The 19,914-nt window shown below is 42.1% G+C and overlaps 1 protein-coding gene across 5 annotated transcripts in view; it reads right to left on the reverse strand.

Moving 5' to 3' along the window:
* Positions 1-16,738, reverse strand: part of GAB1 (GRB2 associated binding protein 1) — a 112,974-nt gene extending 96,236 nt beyond the window's left edge. Inside the window, exon 1 of one of the 5 annotated variants that reach the window (XM_019730774.3) lies at positions 15,708-16,738. In XM_019730774.3, coding sequence (XP_019586333.1) covers positions 15,708-15,779 — 72 coding nt within the window. In that variant the 5' untranslated portion in view covers positions 15,780-16,738. Of the gene's footprint in view, positions 1-8,640; positions 8,711-15,707 lie in introns of those variants that run through there. The other 4 variants (XM_019730772.3, XM_019730771.3, XM_019730773.3 and 1 more) reach the window with 4 other exon arrangements.
* Positions 16,739-19,914: the final 3,176 nt, after the last annotated feature.

The raw sequence follows: 19,914 nt of genomic DNA on the forward strand, positions 1-19,914 counted from the left end.
AGAACATGGGTTTCTTAACATACGACTATTTCTCCAGCTTGGGAATCAAAACCACAATTGCTAAAAAATTTAGTGAGCATAAAACCTATCATAAAAAAGTATCTTTTTCTTGTTTAAGAATCACTGAAATAAGGAGGAAGATATTAAGCATTTAAATATTCCGAGTATTAAAAATTACAACTTAAAACATAGAAATAATCAAAGTACCAACATACCATGAATTTTAAGTCAATCAAGGTATATTTCCTACTCAAATATAAGTAAATATAAAATTCTAAGGCTAAATATATACATTAACTTGAATGATAAATCTTATATAATTATTAAAGAAACATTTCGCTTTAGTGACTTAGCAAAAGGCAATAAATCTGCTTAACTAATATTATGTAACTTATTTTCTGTATGTTAGACCAAAATCAATAGGTTACATTAAAATACTCCCACTGAAAATTGATAAACTATATATTCTTTTGTGCTGCACTTGGATGCCTACTTAATGTTATGGTTCTCCCCAAGAGCATTTAATACTTGTTTTCAGCCAATTTAATAAAAATACATGGGAAACACCTACCACCATGTTAAACACCATATGGATTAGAATAAGTTATGGGGGGAAAAGTCTGACAAAATAATTAGAACCATTAAGAAAATCATAGGAAAGGTTTACCGAGTGTATGGTGTAAAAACATAAGAAAGCAAAGGAATAAGGTCACCTGAAATGGAGAGAGCAAGTTGTGAGCCCAGCCTTCATCCTTTGTGCAGATAGGAGTCCCAGGAATCTAGCCTTTCTTAGCTGCCAGAGTAAGTGGTAGAAGTAGGTTCTGGGTCTCCACCACCATCCAGCAACAGCCCTTCTATTATTCACTTCAAGAGCGAAGTGATCTACTAACCAAACGTACTTGGACTGTCAGTGCACTGAGAGGGTGTGGTAGAGACTTCATATAATCACAATAATGATACTCAACACTTACAGAGCAGATATGAAGGTTCTGTAAGATCTTGTGGGCAGATGGGCATAGTATTAAGAGAATGAAGTATTCCTGAGTAAACATACGGAGTTGAAGGGAGACAGCATGGAGGATGGTGAAAAGGAAGGGAAGGAGGAAAGATAAGCAAGCGAGTGGCGAAGTTCTACAGTATAATCTGGGTTCTGTATATTGAAACCATGGAAAAATGAACCCTGTGCCACAGAGATGGTTAGGGTAGAGGAAATGCAAACACGAACACTTGGATGAAGAGAGAGAGCACGGTAAAGAATGATTTAACACTAATGACAGCAATATTTAAAAGTAACTCCCCAAATTCCTCTTACTTTAGGGGAGGGAGTGTCAAAATCTTTCTGTAAGGTAATTGAATGGAATCATAAAGTTCCCCTAAGAAAATACTATGTCAAAAAATTATAGCTTTCTAGAAACACAGTAAGTTCAGTAGGTAGTTGGAAGTAAAATCTTCTACTTCAGTCCTTTGCTGGGATTAAACTATCATTCCCACCTGGTCCCCCTCTTTACCAATTTTCTAAAACAGAGTCTGTCTTACCTGTCTCTCTCTTTTGCTCTCTTTGTCTAAAATGGATTTTAAAATCAAGGTTTATGTTAAAAGAGATAGATTAGAATACATATATTAAGACACACACACACACACACACAGACACACACACACACACACAGGTATGTGGGACAAGGGAACTTCTTTAGTCAACAACTCTGGTGCTCTTTCACAAATCAAAAACATCTCAACTAACCAAAAATTAGGGCAAACCAGACATGTATTATAAAGACAGTGGGAAAGAATGTTTGAAATCAGAACTAGTCCAGGAAATCTGGGCTGTATTTCAACAATATGCTTTCACATTCAATAACCAGAATAACCAGAACTTCTGGTGAAGAGCTAATCCTCTTCCATTTTTCCTGTTCATCTTCAAGTCATTCATAAACTCTTGATTCAGGAACACACACTCTTTTTTAAATCGATACCTACATAATACTTCCCTTGATTTAATAACGTCTTTTGAGCTTCTTGGCAATGGTTAGGACTTTCTCATAGACTAACCTTTCTAAAAATTCCCTTTCACTTTTGTTATCCTCTAAATATGTCTTTAGGGGACAATTTGATCTAAATCACCGCTAGAAACCACCAGGCATCTATCTTTCTAAGCATCGTGGCATATTTCTCTTATCTCACAGAAGACAGGCTAAACTACTTTCTGAGTTTTGGTTCTTGCCTTTCTATCCCACTCTCTGTACGTATTTACTTCCATCGGATTTTCTTCCTTCTCTCTTTCTTCCTCCACACCCAGCTCAGACTCTCTCTAAGTTTAATTTAAGGGCCACCTACATCAGAATTAGCAGGGGTTTGGGTCAGAAAATACAGTTTTCTGGACTTCTACCTAGATTTACTAAAAATATCAGAAGGTGAGTAGGGCTCAAGAATCTTCATTTTATGTACAGCATAGGGAATATAGCCAATAGTATTGCAATAACTTTGCATAGTGACAGATGATTACTAGCTGTATCGTGGTGATCACAAAAGGTATATAAATGTTGAGTATGTTGTACACCTGAAACTCATATAATATTGCATGTCAACTATCCTCAATTTTTAAAAAGTGAATGGAAAGAACTGGTAAAAAAAAAACGACGACACAAAAACCCTTCATTTTAGAAGTTACCCAGGTGATTGTTATATTGAAGTTTAAACTGAAATTTGAGGACGCACTGCCCCAAACCCTTGATTCTTCCCAAACCAAAGGATACAGGGATACTCTACCAAGCTATAAATAAGTACCATCAGAGCCTCTGAGAAGACAAAGTATGGTGGTGGTTCTCTCTTCACTTTCCTTTTAAAACATAGATGGAAGAGGCAAGAAAGCAAGGAGAGTGGAACCTGAAATGAATCTGAGACATCAGCATAAATGCAGACCCGTCAGCCTTGCTCTGTGGCTACTGCAAATTACAGGAGCCAGACCTACAAGAGGACTGATTACACGTCATTTATAAAAAGCAAACAAGCTGGGCGGCTCTTGAACAATGAATGGTGACATTCAAGCCACGAGGTAATAAAAAGCATGAAGAAATGACTGCGCACCTCCTCCCCACCCAGGCAACAACTGGTTGTACTCTAGCTACAATTAGTAAGAGCAAAGTGAGCATTTGGGTAATGGATTAAATGACAACAGACCGTTTGAGAGAGACTGTCTATCATATAAACCCTTGTGAAGTGTTACACAGCACCAACCTCTGGTGTTCAAAAGCTCAGCCATCTCTATGACGGCTTTTCTCAACCTTATCGAAGTCAGAAAAAAATAAATGTCTGGTTCCAGTGCTATATGAATTATGGCTTTTAATGGAAACATAGGGAAATAAACGAAGTAAATAATGCAGATGTAAGAACCAGGCTTTATGAAGGATCTCTCAGTATGAGGGTTCTTCAACTTCAGCAATATCGATGTTTTGGCCCGACAGTTCTTTGTTGGAGGGGCCGTCCTGTGCACTGTAGGATGTTCAGTAGCATCCCTGACGTCTGCCTACTAACAGTGAATAGCACCCCTAGTGTGACAATCAGAAATGTCTCCACACATTGCCCAATGTCCCCTGTGGGGGCGAAATCACCTCCCTTCTCCCACTAAAACGCACTGCTCTACACAGAAACATCATGAAGAAATGTCCATATTAGTGAAACAGCTCATAGAATATATTTTCAACATCATAAAAATCTCATGACTTTTGCTCTTCTATAACATATACCTTTTAAGTATATCGTCCTATTTTTCTACAAATTTTTCCATTATCAGGGACTGAAATACAAAATCGTAACATTGTTTTGGTAAGCTATCCAAGGCATTACAAAAGTACCAAGTAACGAAATAATTAAGTGGCTCCTCCCCTTTCCTGGTCACAGTCAATCAGCTGAAGTCAGCTTTATCTCCAAAGTATTTACGTCCATTTCACAGAGCAACGTATCCATCTGGCACAAGTGGCAGAGAGCTAGGGCTCATGAGACTTTTAGGAGCCCATGAAAAGTGTCCTAATATTAATTTCTTTTAAAATTAGAATAAAAACAATGAATACAGACAGTCCCCAATTTCAGAGGGTCCAACATGATGTTTTGACTTTATTATAGTGCAAAAGCAATCCATACTCGGTAGAAACCGTACTTTGAATTTTGATCATTTCCCGGGCTGGCAATAAGCGGTACGATGTTCGCTCATGATGCTGGACAGCGGCAGTGAGCGCAGCTCCCAGGCAGCCAGGTCATCCGCCAGGTAAACACCCCGGACTGTATTGGGCTGTGTTGCCAGTGTTTTTTGGATATTGTGTGCTAAGCACGTTTCTGGTAGGCTAGGCTGAGCTACGATGTCCGGTAGGTTAGGTATATTAAACATATTTTCGATTTAACGATATTTTCAAATTATGGGTTTATTGGCACAGAACCCCATCCTAAATCCCCATCCTAAAATAATGAATATATAATAATAAAACCAGTTTGGGATATGTTCTTCTTTATACTGACGCAGTTGCAAAATATCGTTTTCATTCCTCTTTTGTAGGGAGGGGGTGCTCATGAACGCAAAGTACCTGAGGTCCACAAAAGTGGCCCCGCGATCTAAAGGGGATAGAAATAGCAATTAAAACAAGCAAGAATTATCAGGTGTGGCATGGCAGAGTGTCGAAGGAGGACACAACAGATGCTCCTGGCCCACTGTGGCTACAGGTGTGAGTGATGGTGGTGGTGGGAGCTCAGGGGAGGCTTCTAGAGAGCAGAGGAGAAGCAGAAGTTAGGCTGGTTGTGCAAGCAGAGAAGGAAGGGCCAAGAATTCCTGGAGGAGGGAAGAGCACACGCAAAGGCCAGAGTGAGAGGTCACAGGGCCGATCTGGGACATGAAAGTTCAGTGCAGCTGAAGTGAAGAGCATGAGTGAGAGGCAGCGACAGACGCCACAGGTGGCAATGTACAGGTGCACATCACAAAGAGCCTTCCCTACAAGCCATTAGAGCGTTGGGCATTCCCAAGAGCAAGGGAACGCTGCAGAACAACGTTAAACCAGGGAACGGTATTATCAGATTTGTGTTTCAGAAAGGCCATTCTGGCTGCCTTGATAAGGACAGCTGTAGGGGCCAAGAATGGAAGGAGGGAGACCAACTGACTATTGCAACAATCCAGAAGAAAGGGAAAGGTAGCTTAGGCAACAGAAGGGTCAATAAGTCAAGAGATATTTGGGAGCTAAAACCAACAGGATTTGGTCACTGAATGCAGAGAACGGGGGGAGGGACAACAAAGAAAACCTTAAGCCACAGGACAAGGGCTGGCAGTGCGATTGACTGTGAGGGACCAGGTTTAGGGAGAGGGTGGTCAGACCTACTGTGGGCACGCTGAATTGCTCTTGGGTATGTAAGCAATTAGGGATTGAAGCAGTTAAGACATATAGATGTGGAGTGAGAAATGGATCGAGATAAGTCTCTGAATCACCAGCACATAATTCAGGGGCATTTAAGATCCATAGACGGTCTTTAAAGGTGAAAAAACATGCTAGATTATAATAACATTTGTGTGCTAGTTTGTAAGGATACCGTGAAAACTGAATGCCCAGAGCTTTTATCAAATGTTCAAAGAAGTTCATGAACTCACAATAGATGAAGAAGCACTAACTATGAGATGGGATGACACCATCCAGGGCTAGCACTAGAACCCATAGGACTCCAGCAATTAAGGAAACCAGAGCCTGGTCTCAGGAAGGCACAGAAAGAACATATTTTGAGAGGAGGGGTTAGTCATCTCCATCAATGCAGTCAGGTGTTCCATGAAAAATAAGAACTAAAAAGTTCAAATCTAGTTCTACTAGATTTGGCAATCAGGAGGTCACGGGGGGCCTTGGAGTTTACATACATGTGGTGGAAAAAGATCCAGGCTGTATTCTGGTATGAAATGAGCGGCAGGTGAGGAAGAGGGGACAGCCAAGTGTACAAAACCCACTCAAGAATCTGGATGGGAAACGGAGCAACAGAAAGAGTCTCACTCCAGCCCGATCTTTGAAAAGTAAAGCTACCTATTAAGGTCCTGGTGAAATCTCTCTCACCACCTTCATTCAGCCTTCAGAGTCCCTGACTCCACCTCCCTCCGCTGAATTCTTCTAGAGCCTTGTCTTACACATTACTGATCATGATACAGTTTGCAGTATTGAGAGCATCCTACGTCCCTAGTAGCATTAAACTGCTAAATGGTGGAGACAGTGCCTTCTTGGCCCTCTTCTGAACTCTTCGCAGTGCATTGTTCACAGTGGGCATTGCTGTAATGACCAAAGGATCTCACCTGAGAGGTGAGAGATGTGGCCCTGCCAGAACAGCTGGTTAACTTGTATGACACTGGACAAATCAATTAGTCTCCCAGAGGCTAATTTTTATTCCCTGTAAAACCAAGAGGTTGGACTCCTGACTAGGGGAGGAGGAGAAGGTATGTGTAACCGGAAAAGATATTCATTATAGCTGTTTTGGTAATGCAGATCATAGAACGTGAAACTGGATTACAAGTCAAAGGACATTCAAACAACACCTAAGAGACAAATGGGTTAAAAGAGATTGAGAAACATTGGATTAGATGATTTATAATTTTAGGTTTAAAATTCTACAATTATTTTGTCATGCTGTTCAAGAGACTGTGCAAGGTACCACACTGTATATTTTCCATACAGAAAACAAATGCCGTCTTTGTCCTCTGGAAATTAATATCCTATAACAAACACCAAAAGAAAATGAAGCCATAATTTTCTTTGTAAACAGATCACGTGTATACACCTTCTACTGTGTATACTGCGACTCATAAAAATCATCTAGAAAAATATATTAAATATAAAAACATATTAAACTTGCTTTTCGTATTTTGACTATTTGCTTAAATGAAGAGATAGGAAAAAAGAATACTATTCAATGGCACCGGTTTAATTTTGTGCCCCTTTCTTTGGAAATAAATGACCCATACACCCAATGAAGGTTACTCAGAAAGCTTCGATTATCTGTAACAGCATCACTAGAAACTAATCACCTTCCCAAATATGTTGCCTTCTTACTAGTTCAGTATTTCCTTTTAACTTTTCTTAACACTTCAAACATTTAAACCTGAAATTGTCAGGGAGCACTTGTAAAATCCAACACTGCTACACAGCTTTAGGGTCAACTGTAACTTTTGCCAGAGGGAAGGAGGTTCAAATACTACCTCCCTAACTGAAGTGAGGTGATTGTTCCTATGTAACTCTATGTAACACCACTGGAATTCAAAACACAGGAGGCAGCCTTTTACCAAGTGTTTCTCTTCCCAGAGTCAAAGATTAAAGTGCTTCTCTCCTGCTAATCAAATGGTCATCCCTCCAAGCAGAAGCACTTTCATCTTGGCTCCCAGGACTCTGGCCAAGGCACTGATGGGAATGTGTGATGGACTGGAGCTCAGAAAGCACACCAGGTACTTAATTCTTTAATCAGCTAGTCATCTTAGGGAGGAGTTCTGCTAGTCAGAAAGTGGCCTAACCACATTTTCCAACACAGTAGTAACTGAAAACTGCATTTCAGGAGAGAAAAACAATCTGCATGCTGGGTGGAACATTATTATTCTCAGTCTCAATTACCATATTCCAGAGATATAAATAACTCCCCCTTTTTAGAGAAAAGGTGAAAGAATGTGTGTGTAAAGATTCTGACACAACTACTTTGTGGTATTGGTGGCTAAGCTTATGTTAGAGAGGAAGAAGTGGAAACAAAGGGGAAAAGAGCTGGAGGGTAGGGATCCATGGACAAAGAGTGCTTTTACCTTTCTCCCACTTAAAAAAAAGCTAGCAAATAAAATGTTATAGTAATTGGCTAACTGATGTATTAAATAAATAATACAACTGACAACAAAAATAGATTGCGTTCTTAACCTTTTCCTGATGTCCTGCATTTGCTTTTCACGAAAGTAAGTCTCTTAACTAAATTTATATTCACCTGCTCATTTCATGTATTAATATAATAGCTAAGTAGCTCTAGGCAATAATGACAAATATTCAAGGCAACCAAGCAACATGAAAGTGTGTTACAAAGCCTTGGTGTTAACTGACATTTTTTTCCCTCTTTAGACCAGATGATATCCTCCTGTCACGTTTCTCTTGAAATGTAAAACGGAATTTTGATGTTTTCTTTTTCCATGTATGATATTGTTAAAGAAGAATGTATAAAATTGTTTTCAAAAACTTTAAACTACATGAGTCAAAACAAAGGAAAATAAGTTAAAAAGGGAAAAGAAAAACAATGACAAGGATAGTTAAAGTTTAGTATTTTTCTTCCTTTAAAAAAAAATGACCTAAGTTTTTTTCACATCTAAAAGAAATTTTTGGACTCTCGATATATTGTTTTTAATTCATGGAACAATGTAGACATGTTGTTTTCCTTTTAGGACATTGTTTTTTTTGAACACATAGGGAATTACCTAGGCCAAGTATGAATTCAAAGTAAAAAGCTGGGAGAAAAAAACACACACCGCCATAAGAAAATCTCATGGTAAATTTGGCATTCTTTCCAGCATATAAAAATAAAACCTAGTTTAAAAATATGATAAAAATGTCTGCAACATACACAAAGGAAAGAACAATTATATGGTAGAAAAAAATTAAGATAACTCACATTTCCCCTTCTAGAAGCTCTTTTCTTTGCAACTTAGGTCTTCATGTGAAGTTTGCATATAGTAGCTCTGCTAAAAACAACCACATGGAAAATTTTTGTTCCAGATAATACTGCAGAACGGGGCTTGGCAGCAACAAGTTGTAATCAGAATGCTTCAAGAGCTAATGTAACAGAGATAACGACCTAACATGCATTTCAGTGCACAGTCTTTACTGTTTTTTTATAAGCAGGCTGTGAGAAGGTCAAAAGTTGCTAGGCTCTACTTCATATGCATTCAACAATGAGATTTTTTTTCTTCGGTTAGGGAGAATTTTGGTCCTATGAATAAAAGAATTACTTAAAATATAAAAGATTCTTTTTTTCCAGGTAAGGCATTCTTGTATTATTTAAGGTGCTCACATATACAAGCCTGGAATGGCCAAAAAAACCTTCCAATTCCTAAAATGACTTTTCCCAGTAATTACACAAGCCTGTATTCCGTCTACAATTCATTAAGGCTCCTCCAGCCATCGAGCTGGCACCTGAAGGGGCTACTTATTCAATGGATGTGGAAATCCACGGTACAATAAGCCACCTTCCCCCAGGAGTAATCTAAAGAGAATGCTAATTTTATTTGTGCTTGTAGCCCAAGAGGGACGAAAAAAGGACCTGGACTTGGTAAGTTTCCTTTTAATCCACAGGCTGATTACATAAAAGCAGTCACAGAAATGCTGTGACTTCAGTCCAAGTTCAAATGGCAAATTCAGACTGAGCTCTAACTTCGTGGAAATTAGCCACCATGTAAATGCAAGGAATGTGAAATGAGAGAAACCCCTCCATCAACAGTCAGAAGGGGTTTAATGTGATCCAATGGTGTTATTCTCCTTCCTCCAGCACTAGCTGGCACTCACACAGCTGGGCTAAGATGGCTTCCAAAGTCCAAAATAAGAGGCGAGCCCAAGGCAGCGCTGGCCCTCCTGCTGGAACTCAGAAGCAAGGGAATCAAAGACTCTTTTATTCTCCCTCCCACCAGAACATGCTCCCTCTCTGTTGTAAAGTACATGCTTGCCAGAATGAATTATTTAGCTCAAAACAGACATAAAGAAATCTTAAATAACACAGGTCCCTTGGAATTTTAATAAGTTCAGGTGACCAAACAAGTTGCTTTATTTGTTTCTAGTCTGAGACATAAAACTCACTTGTGGCCAGGACCTCATCAGGAGCATTACTGAGTCATGGCAGAAAAAGAAACTTCTGCAACCAGAAGTACAGCTACATCCCAACTCCATGTATGAAACTGACGTGTTTGGAAGCTGTTCTTTTCACTGGGCTATCTAAACTCAACACAAAGTCTTCGTTCTTCTGTGAAAAACCAGACTTCCCTTATGATATTGCTATTTCTGCCAGCAGTTCATTTCTGACCTCTTCCCTGGCAGCCCCCTTCCCCCTCCCCTCTCAGTCCGAACTCTTAAGCAATTACTGTCTGCATCATTCATTGGGTGATTAATCATACAGGGCTTTATGATATGTCTTGTAAAACAATTTAAATGTCTGTGCATTTACAGCTTGTCTTCACAATTAGATTAGAAACTCCTTAAGGACAGGGAGTGGGCCTTTCCCTCCATCCTGTTCCACATATGACACATTACAAAAGCTCCAGAAATAGCAGTTTGTTTATTTATTCAGTCAACAGGGATGTGCTGAACTTCTGCTCTGAGCCTGGCACTGACTGGGTGCTGAAGACACGGCACCCAGCACAGAAACTCCACAGCCTATGCTCAGTGAGCTTGCATTCTGCTAGGCTAAACACCAGAAGGTCCCCAAAGAACTCTGCTTGAGTAGTTCCTAATATAGTCACTCAACTATTTAAGATGAACAATAAATTAAGATTTATTTCCCCAAAAGGAGGCCTACTGAGAAGCTCCCCATTCTGCCTCTTCCCCCCAAGGAAATGTCTGAGAAGAGGAATGTAAAACTGCAAGAGTTTAGAATGGAGATCTATTGCCCACCCCATCCCCATTTTCTAGATAAGAAACCTGAGAATCAGACTTGGTAAAAAGATCACGCGGGTAGAGGCCAAGTCAAGTCAAATCCTGGGTCCTGACACTCAGTCCAAGGTCCCTAACACAATTTACCCAAAACCATTCCAAAAAAAAGTAATAATCTACCTGCTACGATGTTCCTTCTCCTATGTTAGTCCCTATATGAAAATTAGGAGTGCTGGTACTTGAATGTTTTGAATCTACCACATCTTAAAATTCCTTAATCTGCAAATTAGCAGGACCTTATCTACCTTTTTTCATGTTGATTCCAAAATATGGAATTTTACTTAGTCTTAAAAAGTGCTTTGTCATTTTATTTCTTTCATATTTTTAAAGCAGACATAATGACAAAACACATTGAAATAGCCAAGTCAGCTGTCAACCAGATTATCCAAGTATGACTCTTGCCATATTATATTTTGTTGAAAGATGATCTTTTAAAAAAATTTAAAAACAAATTTTTAAAACAGAATTCTAAAATTACCCTCCAAACTGAGATATCTTCCTAATGGTAATTTTGAATCTCCAAAGACAACAAGCAGATTTAGGAATTCAGCAAGTTTTGCATGGAGAGTTTTATACCCATCATTAAGTTCAGGCACGACGAAAGTATTAGCTATCATTAACTATCATAAAGGTTTAATGTAATTGGTAGTTGATGATCTTTGTTAATAGAAGCAATGTTCCTGCCTCACTGGAAAAGGTAAAAAGAAAACATTAGGAATTTGAATGGGATGTTTACTAATATGAGGATTACAAGGAAAAAAAAAATGTTTTTCAACAGGATAATTCTGCTACTTGAGTCACTATAAGCAGTAGCTTCAGAATCCATCGATTGCTTCTGCAAAGGGAAGAGCTTCCAGACATCTCAGGGCCCTTTGTTGTAGTGACACTGTTGAGCAGAGACGTAATGCTCAGCACAGATCCCCACGTTGTCCTTGAACCAAGGAGACGCTGCTACTCTGGCTGCCCGTGCCCCTCTCCATGTAAGATGTCAGGTGCTCACGCAGAGGAAGAGGCTATTTCTGTTTCTAGGCCCATTTCCAGAACTGGGGGTGTGTTCTGGAAGTCCAGACAAGAACCATGCTCTTAACTGACAGCTGACGAGCAGATCCCAAGCTGGGCGCAGATTACACACCCGAGAACTGGCTGAGGTCTTGCTCCCAGGCCGGCTGGCGGCTAACAGACCACCTTGCTTTGGCCTCAGAAGCAGGTTCTCCTGCTGAGATTGCACACCTGCCCAACGCTGACAGCTGGGCCATGGAGGAGCCCAAACTTGGTGTCCACACTTGAGGCAGGCCAGAGGGAAGTTCCTCCTGCAGAGACGTGGTGACAGCCTGCTGGCTTGAGTCAATCCTTTGTTTTCAGACTTGCGTTTTATCTCAGCTAAAATTTCAAGTCCTGATGAAAAATCCACCATTATTTCCAATGGCTAGCTTGTCTTTAAATAATGCTTTAAAAACCTGAGCACGACTGTTGTGTGCACACTACCAAGAGTTTACTTGTTTTCTGTAGCCTTACTGGTGGTGATCTGTATATCATTCCACTCAGATCCTCAAAAGTGAAAAAGCAGCTGTTTGAGATACAACACAGGATAAAACCAGCAACACCGTAGGAGCAAAATGCAAAGAAAGCATGAAAATGTTCACCTCCATTTTAGGTCAAACTTTTAAAAATTCAGAGGCAGAAACGCATAAAAGAAGTACTTTCAGGTGGTAGATGAGGGTAAAGGGGATCAAATACATGGTGATGGAAGGAGAACTGACTCTGGGTGGTAAACACACAATGGGATTTATAGATGATGTAATACAGAATTGTACACCTGAAATCTATGTAACTTTACTAACAATTGTCACCCCAATAAACTTTAATTTAAAAAAAAAAAGAAGTACTTTCTTACCCTTTTGCAAGTAAATATAGAAAAAGTTAAGAAGAGACAAAAAGGCTGGGGAATCTGCTAACCATTGCAGTCTTGCTCTCACTTTCTTTTATGCCACTTTCATTCTATTTAGGAAATTCAAGGAAAGCTTCCATATCAGATGAACACACTAGTATGCAAAAACAAGGCTGCCTGAGTAGACTATCAAACAGTAAATATAAAATGGAGTTGTAAATGGAACACACTGGGGCCATAACTTGAGATGACTTTAAAGATAAAACTAAAACTTTGTTTTGTCACTTAAAAGCCCTTATGGATCATCTTAATGAATGTTTGGACTACCCTATAAATACTGTAAACAGCAAGACAACTGTCAAAGTCCCATGGACCAAATGTTTCCCAACAGAATCAACACTCTAATTCTCTGAAGTCTCAGTGAACAATTGTAGTACCATGAATCCAAGTATCTTTTCACAGCGAATCCATTCATTAAAAACCATTATCAAGCAACATTTTGCCTTGTTGGGTGGCTAACAATATTTCCTTCTATCCAGAAAATCAAGATTTTAGATGAAAAGAAACACAAGCACAGGAAATGCATAAATTCATTGGCTATATCTTTGAGGGTTGAAATTGGCTTAGCAAAAGCAATCTAAACTGTATACCAAAGCCACAAGATCAGTAAGCTGGGAATTTCAAAAATCTTCTGGGCAACCAACTTGACAGCGAAACTATACGATCAGCCTCATTTTAACTTGTAATCCCCCAGTCGCCTTCTTGGACCCCTCAATTCTGAGAGCCACGCTGCCCACTGTCTTTCTAGGCTTCACTAATATGTAAAGAAAACACGAATACTTGGCTGGGCAAGAAAAACTCAGCCTCCCTCCAGCTGTTAGGCAGATTCTTCTCCCTGTTGAAAACACAACTTAGGGAGCCTAATCTCTCTCTCAAGTATTATATTTTCCAACTACACAAAGCTTATTCCTCAAAACAACTATTAAAAAACACACAAAAAAACACGGCATTCAGCGTGGGCACACAATCAGAAACCACTTTACACTGTACTTGTCTCATCTTCTTGAAGACTCAGAAAGCTGCCTGAAGGGTCTCATGTGTCATTAGCAGTGCACGTCTGATCCACACCTGACCTTCTCCTTGTATTCTTAATATTCATAGACTCCTAGAAAGTTATAATCTGAGAGGACCTTTAGAGATGATCTAGTCTGAGCTCCACTTGAAATGAACTGGATGAGACTCGTTAACCTCTTACAGCCCAGTCAGTCAGGCAGATCTGGATTCAAATCCTGCCTCTGGCACATTCTGGTAATGCAGACTGTTTTCTTATCTGAAAAACAGAGATAATACCTACCTCATAAAACTTTGGGATAATTAAATGAAATAATATATATTTTTTTAATTTAGACTTTCCTTTTTTTTTTTTTTTTGTCCCTTTTAAGATAATTTTTTTGGCCGATTTTCTTTCTGGTTTATATTACATTAAATTGCAAGACCAAGAGATGGGGCTTTTCTCCTACTGTATTTCCTAATCTTATGATTCGTAGCCCAGTGCGCAGCATCTTTTGAGAGAACCACAGACCAACTATGTGAAAGAATACATTAAACCTCTATAGCCACTACCTATTTCGGCAAATGTACTTTAGTTCCCCCAAGAACCCAACCACTTAGGTTTACATCTTTCCCAAACTGTGCCTTCTCAAAACAAATACCTCTTTCTAGCTCCCTGCTCTCTCTTCTTACACACATACATCCTTCTGTTTAAAACTAAGAGCTGGAAAAAATCCACTGCCTCTCCCAAATTTTTGCAATGAAATTAGCATTTTTACCAGGATAGTAATGCAAACTGTGATAGGTGGAGAGACAGGATTTGGAAGGATTCAAAACTTTTGGCAAATTTTCTTAGGATGTGTGGCATCAAGTCCTTAAATGAGAATTGTTATAACAATTACGGCAGAAAGTAAACCAGAAATTCACTGGTCAATTCTCGGTGAAGCTAAATACTGCACTTCACTCCATTCTTTGCAAGCAAACAGTGACTAACAGGATTAACCTGAGTCTAAATATTGGGTTAAATATCCTTCAACAAGAAACAGGTTCCATTAGCATGTCGGTCCCTTGGTAGTAAATTTATATTTAAGGGGGCATAAATTTTGCTTTTGAAATACATTTGACTGAAAAAACTTTGCTCCATATGCCAGGGCAATAGTGTCATTTCTTTCCTTAGCAGGGGGGCAGCGACAAAAGGACCAACGGGGGGAAAAAAGGATAAGATCCCAGTCCCCGGAAGAGGACACAGATTTCCACCAAAGTAAGGTTGGTTCTTTCAAGGAATGTTTTCCATAACACCTAAAACGGTTTAACACATAATCGGCATCTTGTACCAATTATACAAATACCATTTAAGCAACTCTGGTGGCCTGGAAAAGGACCACAGAAATCCTTCCTGGCCTCAGCTGTCCCCTCCTGCAGGGCTTGACAGCGTGTCCAAGGCACCCAAACACCAGCCACCAGGCTCCCCCCAGCGCCCTCCTCTCGCAGCAAGCTGCTAACGCTCCTGGGCCAAACTCCAATGTTGCTGGATTCAAAACCGCGAAAATGTGAACCCTGCAAAGCAAACGGTAGAGCGCGTAATAACTTTTCATTCTTCCTCTTTTCGCGGATTGGAGATGCTTGCGTCTAACTCTAAACCAACTATCCAGGTCCACAGCCCGCTTCCCGCAATCTACCTCCAGAGGAAGGCAAGAGGGTGTACGGACCAAAGAGAGGGCTGGTGAGTTCTACATTTTCAGCGAATTTCCTAGTGCGGGAAATGTAGTACACAGCAGCCCCATAACGATTAGATGCAGATATAAAGGAAGAATGCTCTTCCCCCACCGCTGCTAAAAGGAATAATAAAAACATGCAGCGGGCGTTTAGCTGGAAATGCCGGGCCCTCCTCTGGGCTGAAGAGGCCCGCAAAGAAGGCGTCTGGAGTCTGAAGAAAGTTACCCGTCAAAGTGGAGGCCAGAACATGAGTGTACAGACTCGGTCCCAAAGGGGCCGAGCGGAAAGAGATGGGGTCTAACCAGCCCCGCGTGCGGCCAGCTGCAGCTGCCAGCGAGAGGTGTGGGCACCGAGGCCCGTGGAGCACCCGCCGAAGCTGTACTTACATAACGCTTCAACTTTTTCTCCGGGGGGGACTTGCGGAGCCATCCCGAGCAGACCACTTCGCCGCCGCTCATGGTGCGCGCCTCTCGGGCTCCGGCCCGGGCAGCAGAGGGGCGGGCGGGCGCGATCCCGACACAGTCAACGCCTGCCGGTAGTGCAGACGCTGGGACCTCGCTCTCCGGTCGCGCAGCTCGGGCCGACGGGGCGGACGGGCTACAAGGAGCGCCGGCTCTCCGCGTCCGAGCCTCTCTCTCGCAGATCCGCGAACTTGAACAGAAACGGGCTGCGCCGCGGACGCCGACACCTCGGAGCAGGGGCCGTCCCCGGACCGAGGGCGCCCCGGCCTCCCTTCACGGCGTCCGCCTTCCAGCCAGGCGCCCCGTCCCGCGGCCTCCTCAGCAGCGATCGGGATCCGTGGGACTCTGCCCCGGCCCGGAGCGGGAGCCTCGGTCCCCTGCGCTCCGCCCCCTAGGGACAGGACCTCCCCAGAGTGCTTTCCGAAAGACACTATGCTGCACGCGCACACACGCACACACACACACACACACACACACACTCACACACACAATGCCCCGCGCAGCGTCCACTCCAGCTTGCCCGCTCTCGGTTTCGGTGCGCCCGGGACAATCCTCTCCTTCGCCCTCGTCGGAGGAGGGCGGGTCACTGCCCCGCACGCCCGGGAAGCGGGGAGGAAAGGGAAAACTGCGAGGGTCCGGTGGGCAGTGGGCGCAGGGCAGGTCCTGGGTCGGCCGCCAAGCGCTGGGCAGCGCAGGGCGGCAGGCGCTAGGGACCGAGCAGGTTTCGCCGGAGGGTGGGTTCACGCTCGCGGCCGCCGAAGAGGGCGGGGAGCGGGGAGGAACAAGGCGCTCGGCTCCTCTGCTCTGGGGATGGATCCCACTGTCCCGTCCCCTTGCGCTCCTTCGGCACCGCCTCCCCCACCCGGGGCCAGCGGCAGATTCTGAGCCGCCCGGCCCACGGCCCCGATCCCTCCCGCTCCCGACTCCCTCTTCCTCCCTTTCCTCCTCCCCTTCCCACGTTCGGGCCGGCTCCGGTTTCTGCCCAGACTTTCTCTGAAACTCCGCCCGAGGGCTTCCAGCCAAAACAACAAGGGCCAGGGGGGAGGGGATGAAAGGAGGAGGGAGCGAGAGAGGGAGGGAACGGGAGTCCGAGAGGCACCCTGGGATCTGTAGTTCTGGAAGCTGGAGCGGGGTCCTCCGCCTCGCAGTGGCGTTGGCGGCCTGAGCCCCCAGCCCTCTCCGTGCTGGGGACGGGAGGCGTAGGCCTCGGCAAGGGCACCGCTGTTGAGACTTGGGCGCGGGGAGAGTGAGGAACGTTCGAGTGTTTACCATCTTGGCTCACCCGGGTGTCAGTTCGGAGTTTGTACTACTGCATGAGATCTGGAGTTTGGGGAGTTTTCTCTGTTTGACAGCCTGCAAAGTAAAAGAACCGGTAGGAAGACCGCAGAGCCTTGGGGAGGCAGCGACCCCGCAGATTCCTGCCCGGGAGACCGAAGGGCCGAGGGCGGAGGGCGCGTGGGAGCGCGCCGTAGATACCTGCCTGAAGGGGAGGACAGAAGGGGACCCAACCGGGCTAGCGTGGTCTGGTCCCCTGAGCAGCCCTGCCAGACTGGTGGGATGTCTTAGAGGGGCCAAAGGATTCCACTGAGTCAATCTCTGGGACACTGTAAAGCCTCACACTGCCTCCATTTGTTGCCAGTTTCTTCCACTTGACTTTGTATTTGTTTAAAGTCTCCCTTTGGGATGTTGGACGAGAAAAGGGAAAGTTACTGGATGTCCTAGTTCTATTTGCCTACTTGTATGTGTCTTACAATTATAATACCTGGTCCTGAGATTAACATGATCCTGTAATAGAAATATATTTTCCAACTTATTTATGAAAAACTAAGCCCCAACACAAATTTTAGAAGGCAATATAAATAATCAGATAAAAGTACTAAAATATTAGGAGATAAGTGAACATTTCTGGAAACAACCTCAGGCGTTTTCTTATTTACACACGTTCATATTCAGGACTTCCTCTGAGTTTGAAAATGTAAAATTATAGTAGGATATTAGGAGCTGGGGTGGCGATATACAAAAGTTCCTACACTCGTGGAGGTGACACTCCCATGGTGGCATAGGAAAATAAAAAAGTGAAAGGTCTATGGAGTACAGATTGTGATAAATGTTGTGCCCTGAGGTATTGGAATAAACCCGATAAGGTGAAAGAACAATGGAATGGAACTAGGTTAGATAGGATAAGAGGTAAGTATTCCTTCAGGAGGCATTTAGCCCGATATTTGAAAGATGTTGTAAAGAGAGAACTAGACTCATTTTGTGGAAGAATAAAAGGCATAACCGTAAGGAGGACTGAGAGAGAAAGAACAAGCGAGACGTTTGTTGTAAGGGTTTTTTAGAACACAAGTGAGTGATTTTTATGGCAGCTAATGAACCAAAATAATTTCTTTTTAAGTACCGTGTTTCCCGGAAAATAAGACCTAGCTGGACAATCAGCTCTAATGTGTGTTTTGGAGCAAAAATTAATATTAGACCTGGTCTTATTTTACTATAAGACTGGGTCTGCTAGGTCTTATTTTCAGGGAAATGGTATGTGAACACAAATTTTGCCACAGGTCGTCCAACTCAAGATAAATCATTGAATTTGTTTTCACTTCTCCCCTAGGCAGTGTGTCTACACCAAGTCAAAAGTATTTATGATTAATTTTGGTAAGACAGAGGCCCACCCTTGCTTAGTTAACTGTTGGCTTTAGGAAATTTGCCACTGTCTCCGCTCCTGTTATAAAGTCATTTTGAAAGAAAAAATCGTAATGTATCTTGTACTATTTAGCTTTTGGAAGTTCCAATAATTAAAAAACATATATATCTATATTTCAAAGAAGAGATTCAGTTATCTCATTTCTATGTAAGAAATCTTTAAATATTTTTCCATATCATTGACTCTGGTTTAGATGAGTATTTCTAGGGATCAAATAAGGGTTGAAGAGAGGTTGACAATAGATACGTCTCTATGTACGTATTTTAGAAAGGAAATTTGCATTATTTTACATTATATGCCATTTTTCGATTATCTGTTACATTTTATATCAAAAAGATATGCTGGAAAAAGCTATTATATGTATTTTAAATTTCATTCCTACAACAAACATTTATGGAATATCCTAGTATGTATAAGTCCCTGAGGACCACAGATACAATAGGGAGGAAAGCCAGACCTGTTCCCGTAGTCCTCTATCCTGGAAAAAGAAGGTTTTAAGATCATTAACCCTATAACTTCTACAATACAATTAATAAATGCTATGAAAGAAAAAAAATAGAGTGTCTTATTTGGGTGTATTACAGGATCTACCCCCTCCCAAGGAAGGAGAGTGAGCAGGTTAGGAAAGATTTCCTTTGTAAAAGACTTTAAACTGAGGTTCTCAGGATGAGTACAAGTTGGCCTGGCCATGTTGTGGAGAAGAGTGTTCCAGACAAAAGAGAAACTACTAGGTTACAAGTCATCAGGCTGGAAGGAGCTCCTGAGTACCTGAAAGACAGCAGCAGTGGGGCGAGTGAGAGGGGACACTGGGTGAGAGGGTGAGGTTCCAGAGGCAGGCAAGGGAAAGATTGTGCAGACCCTTGGAGATCTCAGAGTTTGGACTTTTCCTTAGAGCAAATGACCATGTCATTTCCTGTGACCTTCAAATCACCTCCAACAATTGCCTCCATGGGCTTTATTATTCACCTCCAGCATCCCGCTTTAACCATATGTCTTCAACTTGATCTTTCAAGTATTTCCAATATAATCTTTCTTCTCAACAGCTTTTGTGGCCTGTTGATACCTCTGCTTTCTCATGATCCATCAGACCTCTCCTTTCTTCACCCCTTATCCAGTTTAAATTTTATGGTCCACATTTTTAATAACATACACCAAACTTACAAAACCCCAACTCTGAATGAACCCCAGTCTGCTTTCTCCTGCACCAAGTGATGCTGGAGCAAGTTATGCAACAGCTTGAGTGACACCACTAAAAAATTCACATTTAATGACCTCCAATAGAGCCTCAGCTATTAGCACAGGCAGATCTTGGTTTTCTGGGACCTGAAGCTTATACGGTTTGGGAAGTTCTTTTAAAGGAAAAGAATATACAATTACAAATATAAAATTAGGATGAATGTGTATTTAGAATGAGAAAATAAATAACAAATGATT

This window comes from Rhinolophus sinicus, chromosome 15 (genome assembly GCF_057876585.1).
Source record: "Rhinolophus sinicus isolate RSI-liver-muscle chromosome 15, RSI-T2T, whole genome shotgun sequence".
NCBI classification, from domain to species: Eukaryota; Metazoa; Chordata; class Mammalia; order Chiroptera; family Rhinolophidae; genus Rhinolophus; species Rhinolophus sinicus.